Below are 16461 nucleotides of genomic sequence, written 5' to 3'. Positions count from 1 at the left end.
GCAACTTGTGTGTCAATATATCCAAAACGAAATACAGGGTCTACTCAGGCTTTGCTCTAACAGAAGTCAGGGAGGGAGCCAGAAATTAAGAAACGCAAGGCAAAGATATAAATTTTCACCATAGCAGATTTCCACTTGGCTACTTGGAAGCGCAAACGGAGAAGACGAGTCTATGAAGGGGCATTCGCAGGAGTCGGAGTTTGTTCAGTTTTACCTACGACCACCTGGGCTCTATCCAGTATGCGCTGGCACTTCGGTTTGTAAATAATTTGTCCTTCAGATACTCGCTTGCTGAACTTGTGCCTTCATTTTTCAGTGATGCCCGATGTAAGAGAGGAATTCCTGACCCGGAGATCGAAGGATTCTTGCTGTCCTAAAGAAAGAAGTAAATGTGTCACGTATGTTAATCACAAGACAGCGAGCACACCATGCGATTCTATCACATCAGCCGTGTGCTACTCAAAATGGCACACGTGTTGGACACCAACCGTCGAATGATGACGTCACAATAATCACAGCACAGCCACGATCGTCACTCATGTAAACTATGTCCTCCTGCAACGTGTACACACCATCTGAAAAAAAAAATGAAGAAAACAGATAAACCCTGTTTACTCACATAATAAAATTTGGCATCGTTCCTAACGCTTCGACTTTGGATTAAACTGCGACATTTTTTTTTACGAGTGCGTGTAATTATTGATGTTCGCGGCATGTGACGTACCCACAAGAGTTTTAAATAAAATCATCTTCCATTAATTTTGAACCCAGTCTTTTTCTACGTTGTCGTTTTCACGTTGGCTGTACAGGTGCTGTATTTTTGCAATACTTTGTTATCAATGCAGTTTATTGTGGCGTCTTTTCGCAGAAGCTAGTGCACTTCAATGTCAGGTACAAAACATTCCCCCGGCGGTTCCACGACGGTAAACGCAGCCTATGTATTGCATGCGTTTGATTTGCACAAGGGTTTACAGTTGCACTGTAGCTGTCAACAACACTTTGGTGAGCATAATGCCAATTTCATATCAGAAAATTTTCTGCATACCAAACCTTGATGAGCATAAGAATTAATAATTTGCTTCTTGTCATCTCGATAGGGCCAAACTTCTAGCTAGCAGATGTTATCAAACGTTCTATATTACGGAAGCAAACAAGTTCATAGCCGATACAGCAATGTGCTCATGAAATGAAATATGAAAATATATGGAGCCCTTGCCCTATCGGAAAAATTGGGGCAAGCGGGCTTTCAAACGAGGCCATCCGGGCACCTTTGCGAGAAAGAAACAAGAACATCCGGGCAAAAGGAAAAAACTTGTAATTTGGGCCTAAGCCATTTGTACAGGACTGCACAACACACGATAGTTAGGCCCAAATTGCAATATATATATATATATATATATATATATATATATATATATATATATATTGCGGCCGAGTTCTTATATAGTGTCTGTTCACATTATCACTGAAGCTCTAACTTCAAGCACGCTGAAGTTTTGTCATTTCCAACAACGACGTTCCATAGGCACATACTTACACTTGATCTTTTATCGCACCGTAATTATTTGGTAAAATATTTGAAGAGCGCCTATCTTGGAATTCTTCTACCAGTGACTTAGCAGTAGAAATCGCAATGTGGGGTGGCATTCGTCATTGCATGGCTAAAGAAATCAATGTATTTTGCACTGTTCTTCTAAAAATTAAGTTAGGCATGCCTCTGACACCCTTCCCACCTCGCCACTTCTAATTTCAGGATGCATATCCGTATTATGTGAGTATACGTGAGCGAAAGTAGAGTGACGCTTTCCAAGTAACTGTAATGCTTCAACACAAGCTCTCACGGCTGGTAGACTGCGAAAGTTTTGAGTTATATATGAGTATTTCATATAAGTTAGCTCATTTGTGCGTACCTAATGTTCTTAAGAACATCCGGCAGTAAGATTTGCTTGCCTTTTCACCTATACAGCCCTACGTTGTCACGTAAGAAAATAGTTAATCGTTAGGCATTTAATAGCAATAAAAGCAGCACATCAAGAACAGAAATTCCCAACGATTTGAGGGAGAATATAACAGTTCTGCCTGTTCCAAGGAATGTTCACCCCATTCATAATGTGAGCAGAAGGCAAGCCAGAGCCAAAACCCTGCTAGAAAAAGCTAAAAATCAGGCTGAAGAATGCTCGTTTGTCGACGCGGCTTTCATGTCCAATAAACGAGCCTTCACAGTAGTACTTGTGAACGGCGAAGGTGAACTCGTCAACTCGGCTTCCACCTACACCACAGAATCAGAAATTGCTGAGCAAGTAGCCATCGCACTGGCGCTTTTAGACCCAAATAGATCGAGGATCCACAGCGATTCTAGGGCAGCCGTCCGAGCATTTGCCAAAGGAGTTATTTCCAGACAGGCTCTGGCAATTCTCAAAGGAAAGGTAAACCACACACGATCATCTGGTTTCCAGCTCACATGGGAGAAATCAACGGTGCTCCCGCGAACCTCAACGAATCTGCCCACAATGCTGCACGAGGACTTGCCAACCGTGCAGCCACAAGGCAAGAAGATGCTGAGGTTTCAGAATGCAGAGATCACCTCCTCTCTTACAACGAGCTAACAAAGCACTTTTACCTAGTACGCAGGGTCTTCCTCCCTCCGCACAGTAAACTAAATAGAGCACAGGCCATTACGCTAAGGCTCTTACAAACAAGAGCCTACCCGAACCCGCTGCTAATTACCAAGATTTATCCGGAGTTCTGTACTCCTACAACATGCCAAACATGCCACGAAACAATAGATCTCACTCATATGCTCTGGCGTTGCTCCGCGTTACGCAGCGACAAGGAAAACACTGAAGAGCGGTGGGACGCAGCTCTGCGCAGTCCGACATTAGAGGGACAATTATGGGCAGTCCAACGGGCCCGCGAAGCGGCCGAAAGGCTAGGTCTTTCGGTCCCGACGTGGGAGCGGCCCGCTTCGGGCTAGGAAACTAGCACGACCTATTGGACCTCAATAAAGTTCTTTCATCCATCCATCCATCAAGAAAAGAAGCTACAGGTAGCATTTGTCTATCACAGCGGTCCTCTTTACTAAAAGACATCGTTTATCATGCGCGCTTTGTTTCGCACATCATATGCTCTAATTGCAAAGTTTTATGACGTAAGTTGAGGAAGGCCTGTTTTGTTAACTACAAATATTTTCTTTTTGGAGATTCATTGCGTATTCTACTAGTTATAGCATGTGTGAAAAAACTAATGTATTCAGCCTACACATCCAGAGGTTATTGCTTCGATTAGTACCATGGAACGGCTGAGCGGACAGCTGGGATTTGTCGAATTCTGATATTTCGTACGTTTACGTCGCTTAAGAGAAATAAGGAAAATGCGGCAAAAGAAAAACGAAATAGCAGGTAAGACCTGAGTTGTGCCTGTCCCTCAGTCTTCCCTTTCTTTCTCTTCAAGGATTGGAAATGCATGATATCATTTTTGTTTTGTTTGAATACCTGCATACGTAAGTGTCTGCGCTGCATCAAATAAAATTAGAGCTGCAATTTCATCGGGGTTCCAATAATACAATAAATGACACTTCGTTTGAGCCTTACCTGGACTACTAATATCAATGTGCTTCTTTCGGTCCGGGTCGAATTTCCCCTCTAGGACGGCAGATGTCCTACGAATAAAAACAACATTTATGAACTTTTACGCTCTAAATTGAAAAAAAAAATTGGGAAAGAAAACGTCATAATACATTACATTCCCTTGCGGTCGTAAGATGATCCCGTGAAAAATATTGAACCGTCGGTGACACTATTCTTCACGCCGACTTCGAACCAAACATTGACCCGTTTGCTCGTGTTATAAGTCCAAATGGGCTCCTCCGTATTTAAAAACTGGAAGACAAACAGCATGCTTGTCAAATCTCGGACTTCTCGTTACTCGTGCATACAATCCTGTGCAGCAACAGAACGGCCCTTGAGCGATTTTTTAATATTTTATTGGGAGGTGTTCACGTACTCATTGGCACTGGATACTCCACTTCGCTTTACAAAACAACTAATCGTTCAATAATAGTTCCAAAGACAAAAATACCGATGAAACAGTCACGCGGGGTTCAAGAACATTCGCTTTATTGCGCAAGCGAGTAAAAAAGGCACTGAAGAGTGCAACGGTGCAAACTTACACTAAGGGACAGTTACAGTTACCTTAGCAAGTAGAAATGAGCGAAGACGTTTCAAAACACGACCTCACTCCTGCCACTATCCATACAGCATAACGCATGATATCGCAACTACATCAAGTCATGTATAGATCTATAGCTCCGATTTAATTTCAATTTCTGCGGCGAATGTTTCTGTTGTATTCTGCTGTATTCGCAAATTACACGGGCCTGAAACATTTTCGCCTCCATCGAAAATGCAGCCGCCGCGGCCGGGATTCAATCCCGCGGCCTTCGGGTCAGCAGTAGTGATGCAGAACTATCGATGGTACTATCGATACTATCGATAGCTGAGTCACTATCGAACTATCGATGGTAAAAGATACTATCGATAGCGCTAGTAAAAAATTCGATGGTACTATCGATAGTATAAAATCAACAGCGCGGACTCATTGCAGAATAAACTTGGTTCCCCGCGCGCGTGGTACATAGTGGAGCCAGAGGAGCAGGCTGAAGGGCAAGAAAGTTGACAGGCTTGTGTTCTTCAGCAGAGTACTTTGCTGACACATGATCATAAAGCCAAACTGTTCAGCTGTAGCGGAAAGGAAGCCTTTACATGTGGCGGGACTGCGAGGGTTCAAATTGATATTGCATTTTATGATTTCAAAATAAAAAAAGTTAATTGTAAGGTGTAACTGGTTGCTTTTGGATACGAATTTATTGATGGAGATATTGCGCCAGAAATAGTTAATTTCTCTGCCGAAAATTGCTCATAAATTAAGGAAGCTGGTAGTAAGCTATCGGAAATATTTTGGCAATATGGCCGGTCAGCAACCGCATCATTATTCACACCACTATCGATAGTATTGTCACGTCGTTGTGACGGTGAAGAATGCTGCAGCAAGAATGGGAAATACGGAGCTCTTTATTTGGGCAAACTTGTGCCCAGAAAATCAGAACTGCAAATACAAGCGATACATGCTGCGCACTGATAGCGGCGGGAGCAGTCGTCAGCCGCTGAGTTCTCTCATCATCGGTGGAACGCGTCGTCCTTTATACAACAACCATCAAACCTTCCAGCGTTATCGCTAGTGCTCGCGTAAGCTCTCGAATAAACTTGACTATGCTCGTCCGGCGCGTAATCTAACAAAATGATCTCAAACAGTTCTGAAGCTTCTGAAACATTACGGCGCGGACTGCGTCAAACGTTGCTAACAGTCTTCGTGGGGTGAAACCCTAATACGTCAAAACAAAGCAATAAACACGCGTGGCAGTAATAGCGCTCTAGTAATATTAACGATGGTACTACCGATTGCACTATCAATAGTTTGTCGATAGTAGCACTATCGATAGTTTGTTTACACTATCGATAGTTTCAAAAAAAACTATCGATACTATCGATAGTCAATTTACCGATAGTTCTGCATCACTAGTCAGCAGTCGAGCGTCAGAACCACTAAGGCCACCGTGGCGGGGCGCATCCTAAAGTGCCGAAATCGCTATCAGAGTCTCTGGTCGACAATTCATTTGTCGTTGTTTACGTGAACCACGTACGATTGACAGCATACTAACATTTGTTCCTAGTATGTCGCGAGTTGCAGTCTTCCCTTGACGTCAGACTTCTGTGTACTCGTCACTGCGAAGCCGTCCTCTCGATACCGAAACCAATATTGCTGTTTTAAGTTAGTGGTATTAAAATATATTGAATGCATTCTTAGGGACCACGACATTCTTTTTCGGGGTTCTCGACACCCGCGCTTTTATTTAAAGCAACAACCCGAAAACATTGAAAGTTCGTATCAGTACTCCTTTTATTGGGTATACTACACGTTGCGTTAAAACTGGGTTGGCGTGTCTGCTACTATCAACTGCACGTATAACTGGAAAACGCAGGCGATGAGACTACCTGATAACAATTGCACTGCTAGTCTCGGTGCGCCACGGCACTCTAAAAACCGTCTAGCAAAACAAAAAAAAAAAAAAAACGTTGGCATCTCGGCTCCGAAATTCATGGCAAACGACGGATCATGGGCGACAGAGAAGCTCCTTTTTGCCGTATCAGCGCATTGTGAACGTGAAATAGTGAATCGACTCAATCTCTCAATCTCTTTGCGCCCAAAGATACGCGAAACCAACACGCCAATTTATGCGTCCTAAATCTCCATACTGTTATTGCGAGTATGCGTAGCACCTTTGTAGCGTACTTGACTTGTTTTGCGTGTGTACTGGTGTGTTAAACGCACGAGAGCTGCCGATCAAATGACACTCCAAGAAACGTTCCCTGTTTCACGGCTCTCAAAGCTTCTTGTTTTAGGCCTAGGTGAGATTGGCTCAAATGGCGCCCAGTCAAAATCGACACATCTGTCTTATATTGCAAGAGACGCGTGTTCGTTTCGTTGGAAAGGTGTCAGCAATATCGGAGCCGTCCTGAAGCGTCCATTATATCTGGTCTACAGATGAATCAGAAACCGGTGTCACGTGCATAGAGCGAAAACTGTATACAGTGGAACGTCGTTGCGTTTTTCACGGGAACCGGAAAGTAAAACGTATGCCGAATTCGTATTAAAGGAGTACTGACATGAATTTTAAAAATTTTCCTGTTGTTGCTCTAAATGAAAGCACGGATGTCGAGAACCCTAAAAAGAGTGTCGTGGTGCCTGGGGATGCATTGCAGATATTTTTAATACCGCTTCTTTCAACCAGCAGTTTCCGTTTCGGTTTCGAGAGGGCGGCTTCAGAGTGACGTGTCAAGTCTGCCCGTGACGTCACGGGCAGACTGCAACCCACGAAATATGCACCTGCTGTCCTTTACTGTCCGTCGAACGTGGTTCATGATGAGTGAACTGTCGTCCAGTGCCTCCGACAGCGATTTCTGTGATCTAGGCTGCATGCAGAACCCAGACTTCGCAAACCAAGTGAGCTGACTTGAAAGGTCATAGGGCTCTCCATGCGGTGAAGCTGCCTTGCAGATGCTGGGAGATTAAAACTTTAAAATCAAACTTAAATATTTATACGTGTTTCCCGGATGCGGTGTGGGGAGAGCGTTAACACTACATGCCAAGGAAACCAAAAACGTCCGTTTTGCTGCACTTCAAAATCGTGTCAGTACTCCTTTAAGGTATAGGTCACCACCTTCGAGAAAAAATTTTTACAGTTGCAGTCCAAAAATTATATTTATAGTCCGAGCTTGTTGGGCTTAGGTGAATTTAAACTTTATAATGATGAAACTGCTAAAAATGTGAACGACAAAATTTATAAAAATCAAAATCTGATAAAATATGCTTGTTGCGCCAACAGTCATAACTACAAAATGGTGCGATTGAAACAACACTTGGCAGGTACGTGTTGAGGACACTATCCTGTGCATCTAACCTCCACGACCACCCCATCTCCAATCTAAGTGGCGTTATCGTAAAAAGGATGAAAAAGTTTATGATTGACAGGTTAGTTTTGTACACAATTGGCCATAGTACAAAAAGTTACAGCTCATTTTCAATATTTCCGCTTGAATGCACAACTCAACCTATAAAAAAATAGTATACAAAATTGTATGCAAAAATGTTCATCAGAAGGAAAGTTATCACTATTCACGTAAGTGTAGGACGCAAAAAGTCATGTTTTGAAAAAAAAAATGGCTTTAAAGATTTCAGTCGAATGTACACATAATAAAAAAAACATGCAATATGGCTGAAATTCTCCAGGATCATTCTCCATAGCGGGTCCACTCTTGGTATATTGATTCCATAACTTGCGTTGATGCTTCTTTTTTGTCCTATACTTTGCCATATTTCATGGAATACTATAACTTTCTCCTTGAAAGGCCACGACCAAGTCCAGGAGCTCGAAGTGGTCTACGAAAAAGCACGGACAGCCGAGCAAAAACGCGCACAACTTAAACAATTTTCAAATAAATCGAAAGCATCATGCCACACAAGCTTTAGAATGTACTTAGACACTTAGCATTATGTAAGACGTCTCAGGAAAAACATTTATGACGACATGGCAGGTGTCGTGGAATCAGAAACCTTCAGCTTCGGTTTCGAATGCGTCTTAGAGGTGTTGTAAAAATGGTCATAACTTTCGAACGGCTCAAGATAACAACATAATTATTTTGCTAAATACTCTTGAATAGACAAGGTGCTCGAAAATGTCGAATTCAAAAAATAATATTTTTTTCAAAAAATTCCTTTTTGAAGGTGGTGACCTACCTTAACCAAAGAGGTTCAAAATAGGTGTGAAATATTCATATTCCATCAGCAACTCGCTTTTATTGAGCAACAGTAAAGTCAGGGGCGCTATAGCCAGAAATTTTTTCGGGGCACGGGGGGAAGTTTCAACCATACTTTATACTTTATGTATGTTCGGCGTGCATTTATATGTGTGCGTGTATATACACGCAGGCAAATTTGAAAAATTTTGGGGGGAGGGGTTGAACCACCCTCTCCCCCCCCCCCCTTGGCTACGCCCCTGAATGAAGTAGCTAGTCAACTTGCGCTGCACTTTCTTCTTTTCAACGTGTAGGAGTAAATTCTTCTAAAAAGTAAAAAAGAAGAAGAAGAAGCTATAGTACGCCGAAGATTAAACGTACGAATTCTAGACATATCGGTGAAGATACTTTTTTAGCGGTCGTATTATCATGTTTCGGCAAAAATGTGGCCGTATTAAGCGCATGAAAACGCATTATTTCCGAGGGACATTGGCCGGCAATAAAAACAAAAACGTATTAGACCGAAAAGCGCATTATGCAGAATCGTATCAACGGGATTCCACTGTAGCAGCTCGACGCTTTCGTGGTAAAGCCGTCATGGCGCAAGTGACGATAAATGGGCTGAGTATACTTCCCGGCGAAACATCCTGCGTGATGCTGTGAAAGTTACTTTGCCCTTACCTGGACTGAACGAAAGCTTTCCTGTCTCTCAGGCAGTGTGAAATGCATCGCACAGATCGTTCACATAGGGCCAGCTCTAACACGCTGAGAAGCACATGGATGTGACTAAAGTTGTCGACCGCTACTTATTTAACCAGGAATGCCGCGGTAGTCGTAACTGCACAGTTGCGGTCATGTTTGAAGACATGGTAGTAAGAAAAGCCAAGCATCCATGGCGCAACGGCTATTTCTACACTCTGCGATGTAATGAGAGCGTAGACAAAATGCACCAGCATTGTCACACCACCAGTGAAGTCGATTATCCGCCTTCTCCTCTATTACCTTACAAATATTGATTCTAACGTTTACAGATCGGGAGGGGACGATATAAGCAGAGTCCTTACGAAGCTCAAGGATTTGTGATTACACGTGTTAGTTTTCACGAACATCGCGGCTTGCGAATGATCGACGCGCGCTTCGAGCTGAGGTCACGTGTGTCGGTGAAATTTGTTGACATGGAAAAAGAGAAACGGTCACGCATATGAGCACCTACTTTCGAAAGTAAAACGTCGTTGCAAAAGTATGTTAATGAAGGCCAACAGATAATGAAGCCACGGAGGATGAAGGGGGCTTTCATTTTACTGTTTTTACTGTATTGTAGGAATTACGGTACAAATGTGAAGAAAGTAAAGTGGACGAAAAGGCAACTTTCGTTCATTCAAGGCGAGATTCTCGTTCCGGTTTAGGTAGTATGCAATGGCTTATTGGTCAGCGGCCTGCTCGTTAAAAGGATCACGTGCTACGTGATCCTATTAAAGAAGAAGCGTCACTCGCCGTCAAGGCTACGAGCGGCGTTGATTAGGCCCTCCCAGGTTTTCATGCGCATAAATACCCGGTGAAGTAGACGACAGGACGATCGCCGCCGTAGCTCAATTGGTATAGCATCGGGCGCGTTATACGAAGGTTGAAGGTTCGGACCCTGCCGGCGGCAAATAGTCTTTTCGTCCACCTTACTTTCTTCACGTTCACATCGCAATTACTACAATACAGTTAAAACAGCGCAATTAACACCCCCTATATATTTCTTGGCTTCGTTATCTGGTGGTTTTCATTAAGGTTTTATCAACAAAGAAACGAGCCCTCAAAGTTCCCTTCTTTCATTCGTTGTAAAAAAAATTTGTAACTTACCTTTCGTATATTATAAGCCTCTTTTTTCTTGAAGGATAGAAATTTGAAGCTTTCCACGGGGTTTAAACATACGACAGATAAAAGGACAGAACAAACGAGCATAACCATTGTGAACAGGCGTTTCATGACGAGCTTAGGGTGCAGGTAAGAGCTTCGGCGACACGTTAAAAGCAAGAAAAGGCTTCCAAATTACTCCAGTGATGGCGCAGATGGCCTAACAATAGCACCAGTCGTACGTCGTATACGAGTGCCATATGACTACTGCTTTGCAGCGGCGCAGCTATGTTCACGATGCATTGGCAAAACGCTTTTTTAGGGGCGAAGCTCCTTAAAGCGGCACCCGTTCGTCCCCGTCGTAGTGCGTAACCAGTCTTAACGCTAGTACCAGATCTCGACCTCCAAGGTGGTGCTGGTGGGAGATTTCTCCTGTGCGTTGTTGAACAATAAAATTTTTTTATTGTTGCAACACATTTTTGCTAGCCTTAGTATACAACGTTAGCTAAGTTATTACGGAAACAAGCGTTGTCCCATGGATGCCGGCTGTCGATCCGGGAAAGCGGTTCCAGTGTGCTCATGTGCGGGGAATGAAATACTGTGAGCAAAATTTTTGTCTGATATGAAGTTATGCCCACTTTGTGAGAATGATCGAGCCTGGGTGAGATGAGAGGTGCAAGAGATGTGATTTCATGGCGTAGATTGAGGAAATTATAAAAAAAAAATTCACGAGACAGACATAACCGGGAATATTTTCGAAGAGCAAAAGGTGGTAAGTTCAGCGCGTTTTCCATAGCGGTGACATTTGAGGTACGATTGTAGTTCGTCAGGATGAAGCGGAATTATTTTTTTTTTGTATGAGCTCGAGCGCATTAATTAGGTTATGTCGACTGGGGTATCAAATGGGTGATGCGCATTATTCTTGTTTGGTACGTACAAGCGTGAACGATTATTTCCGCCATGAGCAACAAAGGAAAGCACTCCTACACCGCTCGACCGCAGGAAAAAATGCCGTTATTAAGCAATTCCTTAGTGTCATTGCTGACGTACGCGATTGTCTGTGCCAAGACAACTGTACACGAAATTGGCTGTTCCAAGACTACGTGGCACAAAATGTTGCCTGGGCTATGTGAACGAAAAAGTATGTGGGTTGCCAGCTTCGTTTCATTTCCATGATTTGTGGACATCTGTACGTGGCGCCATCTCTCGGCGGCAGCAACGGCGTTCCGCCATAACTGAATGGGAAATAGGAGAAAAAAAAGTCGTATCTCCTGAAAAAAGCCAGTTATAAAAAAAAACGACTCTAAGTTTATAAAAGAGAAACCTATCGGAATATTTTGGTAAAATTCCAGTATCGTACTACAAAGCCTGTGGCTTCCCAATACAATGGAACACCGCCCATTAGAAACGCATAGGGCCACATTGTTTAAACACTCTGGGAAGCCACGATGTTTGTAGTGCGACAGTGCAATTGTAACAGAATGGTCAAAGAACTCTCTGCTGTATACAACCCGGAGTTCTTTTTGATAACTAGCTTTTTTTCGTCAGATATGATTTTTTTCGCCTACTTCCCATTCAGTTACGGCAGGCTATCGCTTTCACCAACGAGAGGTGGCGCTACGTGCACATGTCCCCAATTCCTGGTCATGGGTGCATGAAATTGCATAGCGCTAGAAATGCGTGCCGCAAAGAGTTTGAAGCAGTAGGCAGTTTTCGAATAGCGTAGCTTTTCGCGCAACTGCGCATGCATCGTACGCTAACCGCTTGTGGGCTCCCGTTAAGTGACGGAAATAGCGGGCCGCAAACGATAACTTAGCGTACGCTATTCGAAAACTGCCGATTGTTTGCGCATATGCATGTTTTGGTGCACCGGTACGGCCTTACCGAAATGCTTATATTATCTGGAGCTTTACGTCCTAAAACCAGGATATGATTATGAGGTACGGCGTAGTGGAGGGCCCCGGACATTTAGACCATCTGGTGCTCTTTACCGTGCACTGACATCGCACAGTATTTACACGGGCCCCTAGCATTTCACCTCCATCGAAATGCGACCACCGAGGCCGGGATCGAACCAGCGACCATCGGGACAGCATCCCAGCACCGTAACCGCTACACCACCGCGGGGGACAAGGCTTATGTTGAATTATCGCCATGCCATTTCGAGGAGTCGCTACAAATTATGGTGGACATAAGACACGTCAAATTCCGAGACTTTCGACATCATATTGTAAAACTCACATCTACGCGAGGAGTCACTTTGTACGTTTGTGTCGTCGTATTCAGTGATGCCTTGGCCCTTGCTTGTAGCGGTAAATGCCAACCGCGCAAGCCCCGGCTCCCGAAGCCCTGGTTTACTTTTCATTGAACGCGAGTGAAGAAAGGTAACACTCTTGCTTTTATACAAACACAAACGCCCACATGCGCGGAATAAATAACACACGGACGCGCTTATTGAGAGCTCCGAGCTTTTTTTTCCTTTCTTTTTTCACTGCGGACTCCCGGCTTCCGAGTGAAGTGAGGCTGTCAGAGCCAGGTCTCGATGTACAGTTGTAGAAGGCGTACGTAAAGTGCAGAGCGTGCAGCCCTCCCGTGCTCAGCCCGACGATCTGTACGGAAAGAAACAACGTGCATGACACTAAAGCATTTATGGCTTAGACTATTTCGAACCCTCTATGTTAGCATGTCTCACAATATACAGGTGTTATAGTGTTAGCAATGATTGGGGGGATACAGAAAATAAGAAGGCACTAATGTGACAGATTGCGCGGGTTGGCCCAATATTACCTTGGCTTGTCTTTGCCGGAACTCAGGTCGAGTGTAGAAGAAAAAAAAAAACAACACAAAAGCGAGAAAAGATGCAAGGAATGTTGGCAGCCTGCCAGCTTTCCTAGCTTTTGTGTTTTTTTTAACGTTTACGCTCTACCAGAGTAGCGCTAAAGATAAAGGATGATCACAATTAGAACGCAATGATGTCATTGGGGTTAGCGTAAATATTCCGCCGGTTGTGAGAGAAATGTACATTACAGAGAGCTTCTTTTTTTTGCAAAAAAAATAATCACGAATGTTCAGTGCAAGTTCTTACTGATATAATGACTCTCAATGTTCGTTTATTTTACTGCGACTACATTTAAGTCGTGGAAAATGGGTTTGCCCTGTGCCCATAGCATTGGTTTGACGACGACTCCTGTCGTCATAAACGACAGACAATCATAACGTTAGTTGTCATCAGGGCGCGTGCGTCGTCACGTACGTCGTCACGCCCATGCACATATGTCACTGCTAGAGCGTGCAAAAACTAAAATTTCCCGACAGCTCCACTCCAACTTGAACCCTTGCCAGATATAGGCAATAGGACTCTGAGTGCACAGCGTGCTGACCAATGAGATTGCTGAAGGATACTTTTGAACGACAGTGCAGGACAATTGTCGTAAGGTAAGGTATTGTGCCGCACGATGACTTTGAGATCAGTGGCGTCTGTTAATGTATTTCAGGGGCCAGTACGGAGCGTTACTGCACCAGACGCGGCTTACGTTGTGTGCATCGCATGGACATTCCTGATTGGCATGCTAAAATAAGACATAAATTATAATGATGACAAGAAGCCTCAAGCTTCCAACGTGGCTAAAACATAGTATCCGGGCATGAAAACGGTGATGATTGTCAATGAGCATGGCGCAGACGCAAATGCGCGAATGGCAACGCGGTAGACAGGTTTTCACGACGTTGCTAATGCGCATAAAGCTATAAGCACAACGTGACGTGTCTTTTTTGTTTGTGGGAAATAGCATGCCAGTAACATTTCGCACAAATCCAATTCAAAAATAATCGCGATATAGTTTTCAATAATTGTTCACAGCAGATATGCAAAAACGTTAACTCTACGAATGTGCACGATGACCAAGCTTAATACAGCATTATAATTCGCAGGTGGAAGGACACTATATCACTCATTTATTTTTCCTCACTCTCGAAGGGCCCACGCCGGCAGTACGTGAAGTACCGATCGCTGTCGGTTCGCTTAGTGCCCGCTAGGAACCATCAGAGAAAAATAAATCGTGATAAACAAGCAAAGCGACATTTCATAAAATGAAAAATGTAGTTCATGCGTAAAGGTGGCCCGAAGTTACAGAGGAGACGCGTATAGTCTCCTCAGAAACGGGCTTTTGCGTCTAAAAAAAATGCCCTGGTCAGGAAATAAAAGTGGCACCATCGCTTTTTCGGGATAGTCGTTATAGCCACTGAGCCAATCAGAATACCGTTCTGTTTACTGCACTATACTTTTACACAAAGGACAATGTCACATGTGCTCACATGTGTGCATTACAATGCTCTTTGTGTATTAGTACGGCGTAGTAAACGGAATGATCTCGTACCAAATAGTCCAAGTCGAACTAAGCGTTATTGAATAGTCGGAATGGCTGACCCGAATATTTACCGACAACTCTTCGTAGGACACGTGCCGCGAAGATGCAAAAATACCGGTGGTGCCGCGTGCGACTGCCAAGCCTGTTTGCCCCTCAACTGGAGAACTCTGCTTCTGGGGTATATACAAACTGGCCCTCCTCGTTTATTTGTGCTGTTTTCGAATGTATAGCCGTGCGGTAAGATCTGTGACAGAGTCGCAGCACACTTGGAGCACCCTTAGAGACTTGAAGTCGCAGCACTTCTGGAGGATTTTACCACAGTAGAATTCTAATCTTTTGAAAATAATTTGTACATTAATTAATCGGTGAATAGTTAGCTCATAAGCAATCTATGTATATATTATTTATTTGTTTTAAACTTCTTTCACGACGCTCGTTAGTGCCTGCTTGTCTTTTCGACGCAGACTTCCAGGCATAAGAGCAAAAGATTTCAAACGTTAGTATTACAATGGAGTACACAAGTATATACATAACATCGGCAGCTACGAAGCCACAAGAGGCGTGCGCTGTCGCTCGCTGCCATTTGCCGAAAAATACTCACACAAAGAGAAGACATTTTCTTGATCTCCTGCATGATCGAGATGCAGCTGATCACGTAGCAGCACGCACCGGCGAATTGGAAGAGGATGTACTGCGAAACAGTGGACGAAGCGTATTGTTACGTCGCGTCACACACGTACGCCCTCATGCATTAGATTGGATTTTGTTTTCTGACACAATATTTGCGTGGTGATCTGCATGCGGACTTGCCTTCTTCGCGTACAGTTCGGCAACAAATCCTAACGGGCACATTACGAAGCACACTTTATCAATCAGGTCGAAAGAAGATACACGGCCATGATCTTTTCTTCACTACTTACTAAGAAAAGGAGAGGTACATGGGTGGAGAGGGAGGAGGGGGCCTTTTTGTCTGCGACAAAAAGGGCCCCCCCCCTCCCCGCACATACCACACAGCATAAGCTTGCGCAGGGTTCCCCTTCAGGGGGGGGGCTGAAGGTTCCTCGAAGCGCCCCCCTCTCTTTGCGCCCCCCCTCCCCACACATACCACAAAGCATAGGCTTGCGCAGGGTTCCCCTTCAGGGGGGGCTGAAGGTTCCTCGAAGCGCCCCCCTCCTTTCGCCCCCCCCCCTTTTTTATGTGACTAGGGGGGGCCACCCCCCACCCCCCATGCGCATGCCTATGCCACGAAGGTAACCAAAGGAACACACCAGGGCACATGGACGCCGACATGCGATTGCCACTACCAGACGCCTAAGTCAAGGACAGGGGTCACCTCCATCATTGACGCGAAGGAAGATGGCACGCGCCCAGTGTCTCGAATGTGCTTACGCAGAAGATGCGCGGCAGGTAGTAGGCCGAGACGGGGCTCAGCATGCTGGAGACGATCATGTGCACCCCGCCCAGGCTGCACGTGAAGGAGCAGGGGCGCAGGAAGGGCGACGCCCGGCAAGCCAGCGGCACCGAGGACATCATCATGTACACCGTCAGGCCGCCCAGCTGCAAGCACACGAGTCATTCATCGCGACGTCATCCTTGAAGCGATAGAAATGGTCGAAACGTAGTTTCATACCTTAACTCATTCCTTACCACGGGGAAAATCGGTATTTTTCATAGGTTGCACTAGATCTTTTTTTGCTGAAGGAACTACTGCACCAAACATTTTACGTAGTAAGTATACGAAAAGCAGAATGAATGAACTTTTCAAGCATAAAAGTTTCGTTAACGAGATATATGTTATGCGAGCGATACAAATTGCCAAATCAGGAGTGCGAGAAAAATTGAACAGAGTTTGTAAAGACACGCTTCTGTCTACTAAGAAAAAAAATATAACCGAACATAAA

The 16461-nt window shown here is 44.3% G+C and overlaps 1 protein-coding gene across 1 annotated transcript; it reads right to left on the bottom strand.

The window, feature by feature from the left end:
• Window positions 1–260: 260 nt before the first annotated feature.
• On the bottom strand, window positions 261–10456 carry LOC119375219 (uncharacterized). Its single transcript, XM_037645404.2, has 5 exons — window positions 10200–10456; window positions 3742–3878; window positions 3591–3658; window positions 489–575; window positions 261–373 (listed from the first exon to the last, which is right to left on the bottom strand). Exons 1-5 carry the CDS (start codon window positions 10323–10325, stop codon window positions 306–308), a joined length of 486 nt encoding a protein of 161 aa, XP_037501332.1. The 5' UTR covers window positions 10326–10456; the 3' UTR covers window positions 261–305.
• Between the last annotated feature and the right edge of the window lie 6005 nt (window positions 10457–16461).

Source organism: Rhipicephalus sanguineus, chromosome 11, assembly GCF_013339695.2.
Source record: "Rhipicephalus sanguineus isolate Rsan-2018 chromosome 11, BIME_Rsan_1.4, whole genome shotgun sequence".
NCBI lineage: Eukaryota > Metazoa > Arthropoda > Arachnida > Ixodida > Ixodidae > Rhipicephalus > Rhipicephalus sanguineus.
The sequence above is the reverse complement of the archived record's forward strand: the minus strand, read 5'-3'. Positions and strand labels throughout refer to the sequence as shown.

What these genes read in the sequence shown, in the direction of transcription:
- LOC119375219 (XM_037645404.2), bottom strand. Translation starts at nt 10,325, where the DNA reads ATGAAACGCCTGTTCACAATGGTTATGCTCGTTTGTTCTGTCCTTTTA. An exon ending in AGGCTTATAATATACGAAAG is followed by an intron (nt 3,879 to 10,199) that starts GTAAGTTACAAA and finishes TTTGTCTTCCAG; the next exon opens with TTTTTAAATACGGAGGAGCC. An exon ending in CATTGATATTAGTAGTCCAG is followed by an intron (nt 576 to 3,590) that starts GTAAGGCTCAAA and finishes TTTTTTTTTCAG; the next exon opens with ATGGTGTGTACACGTTGCAG.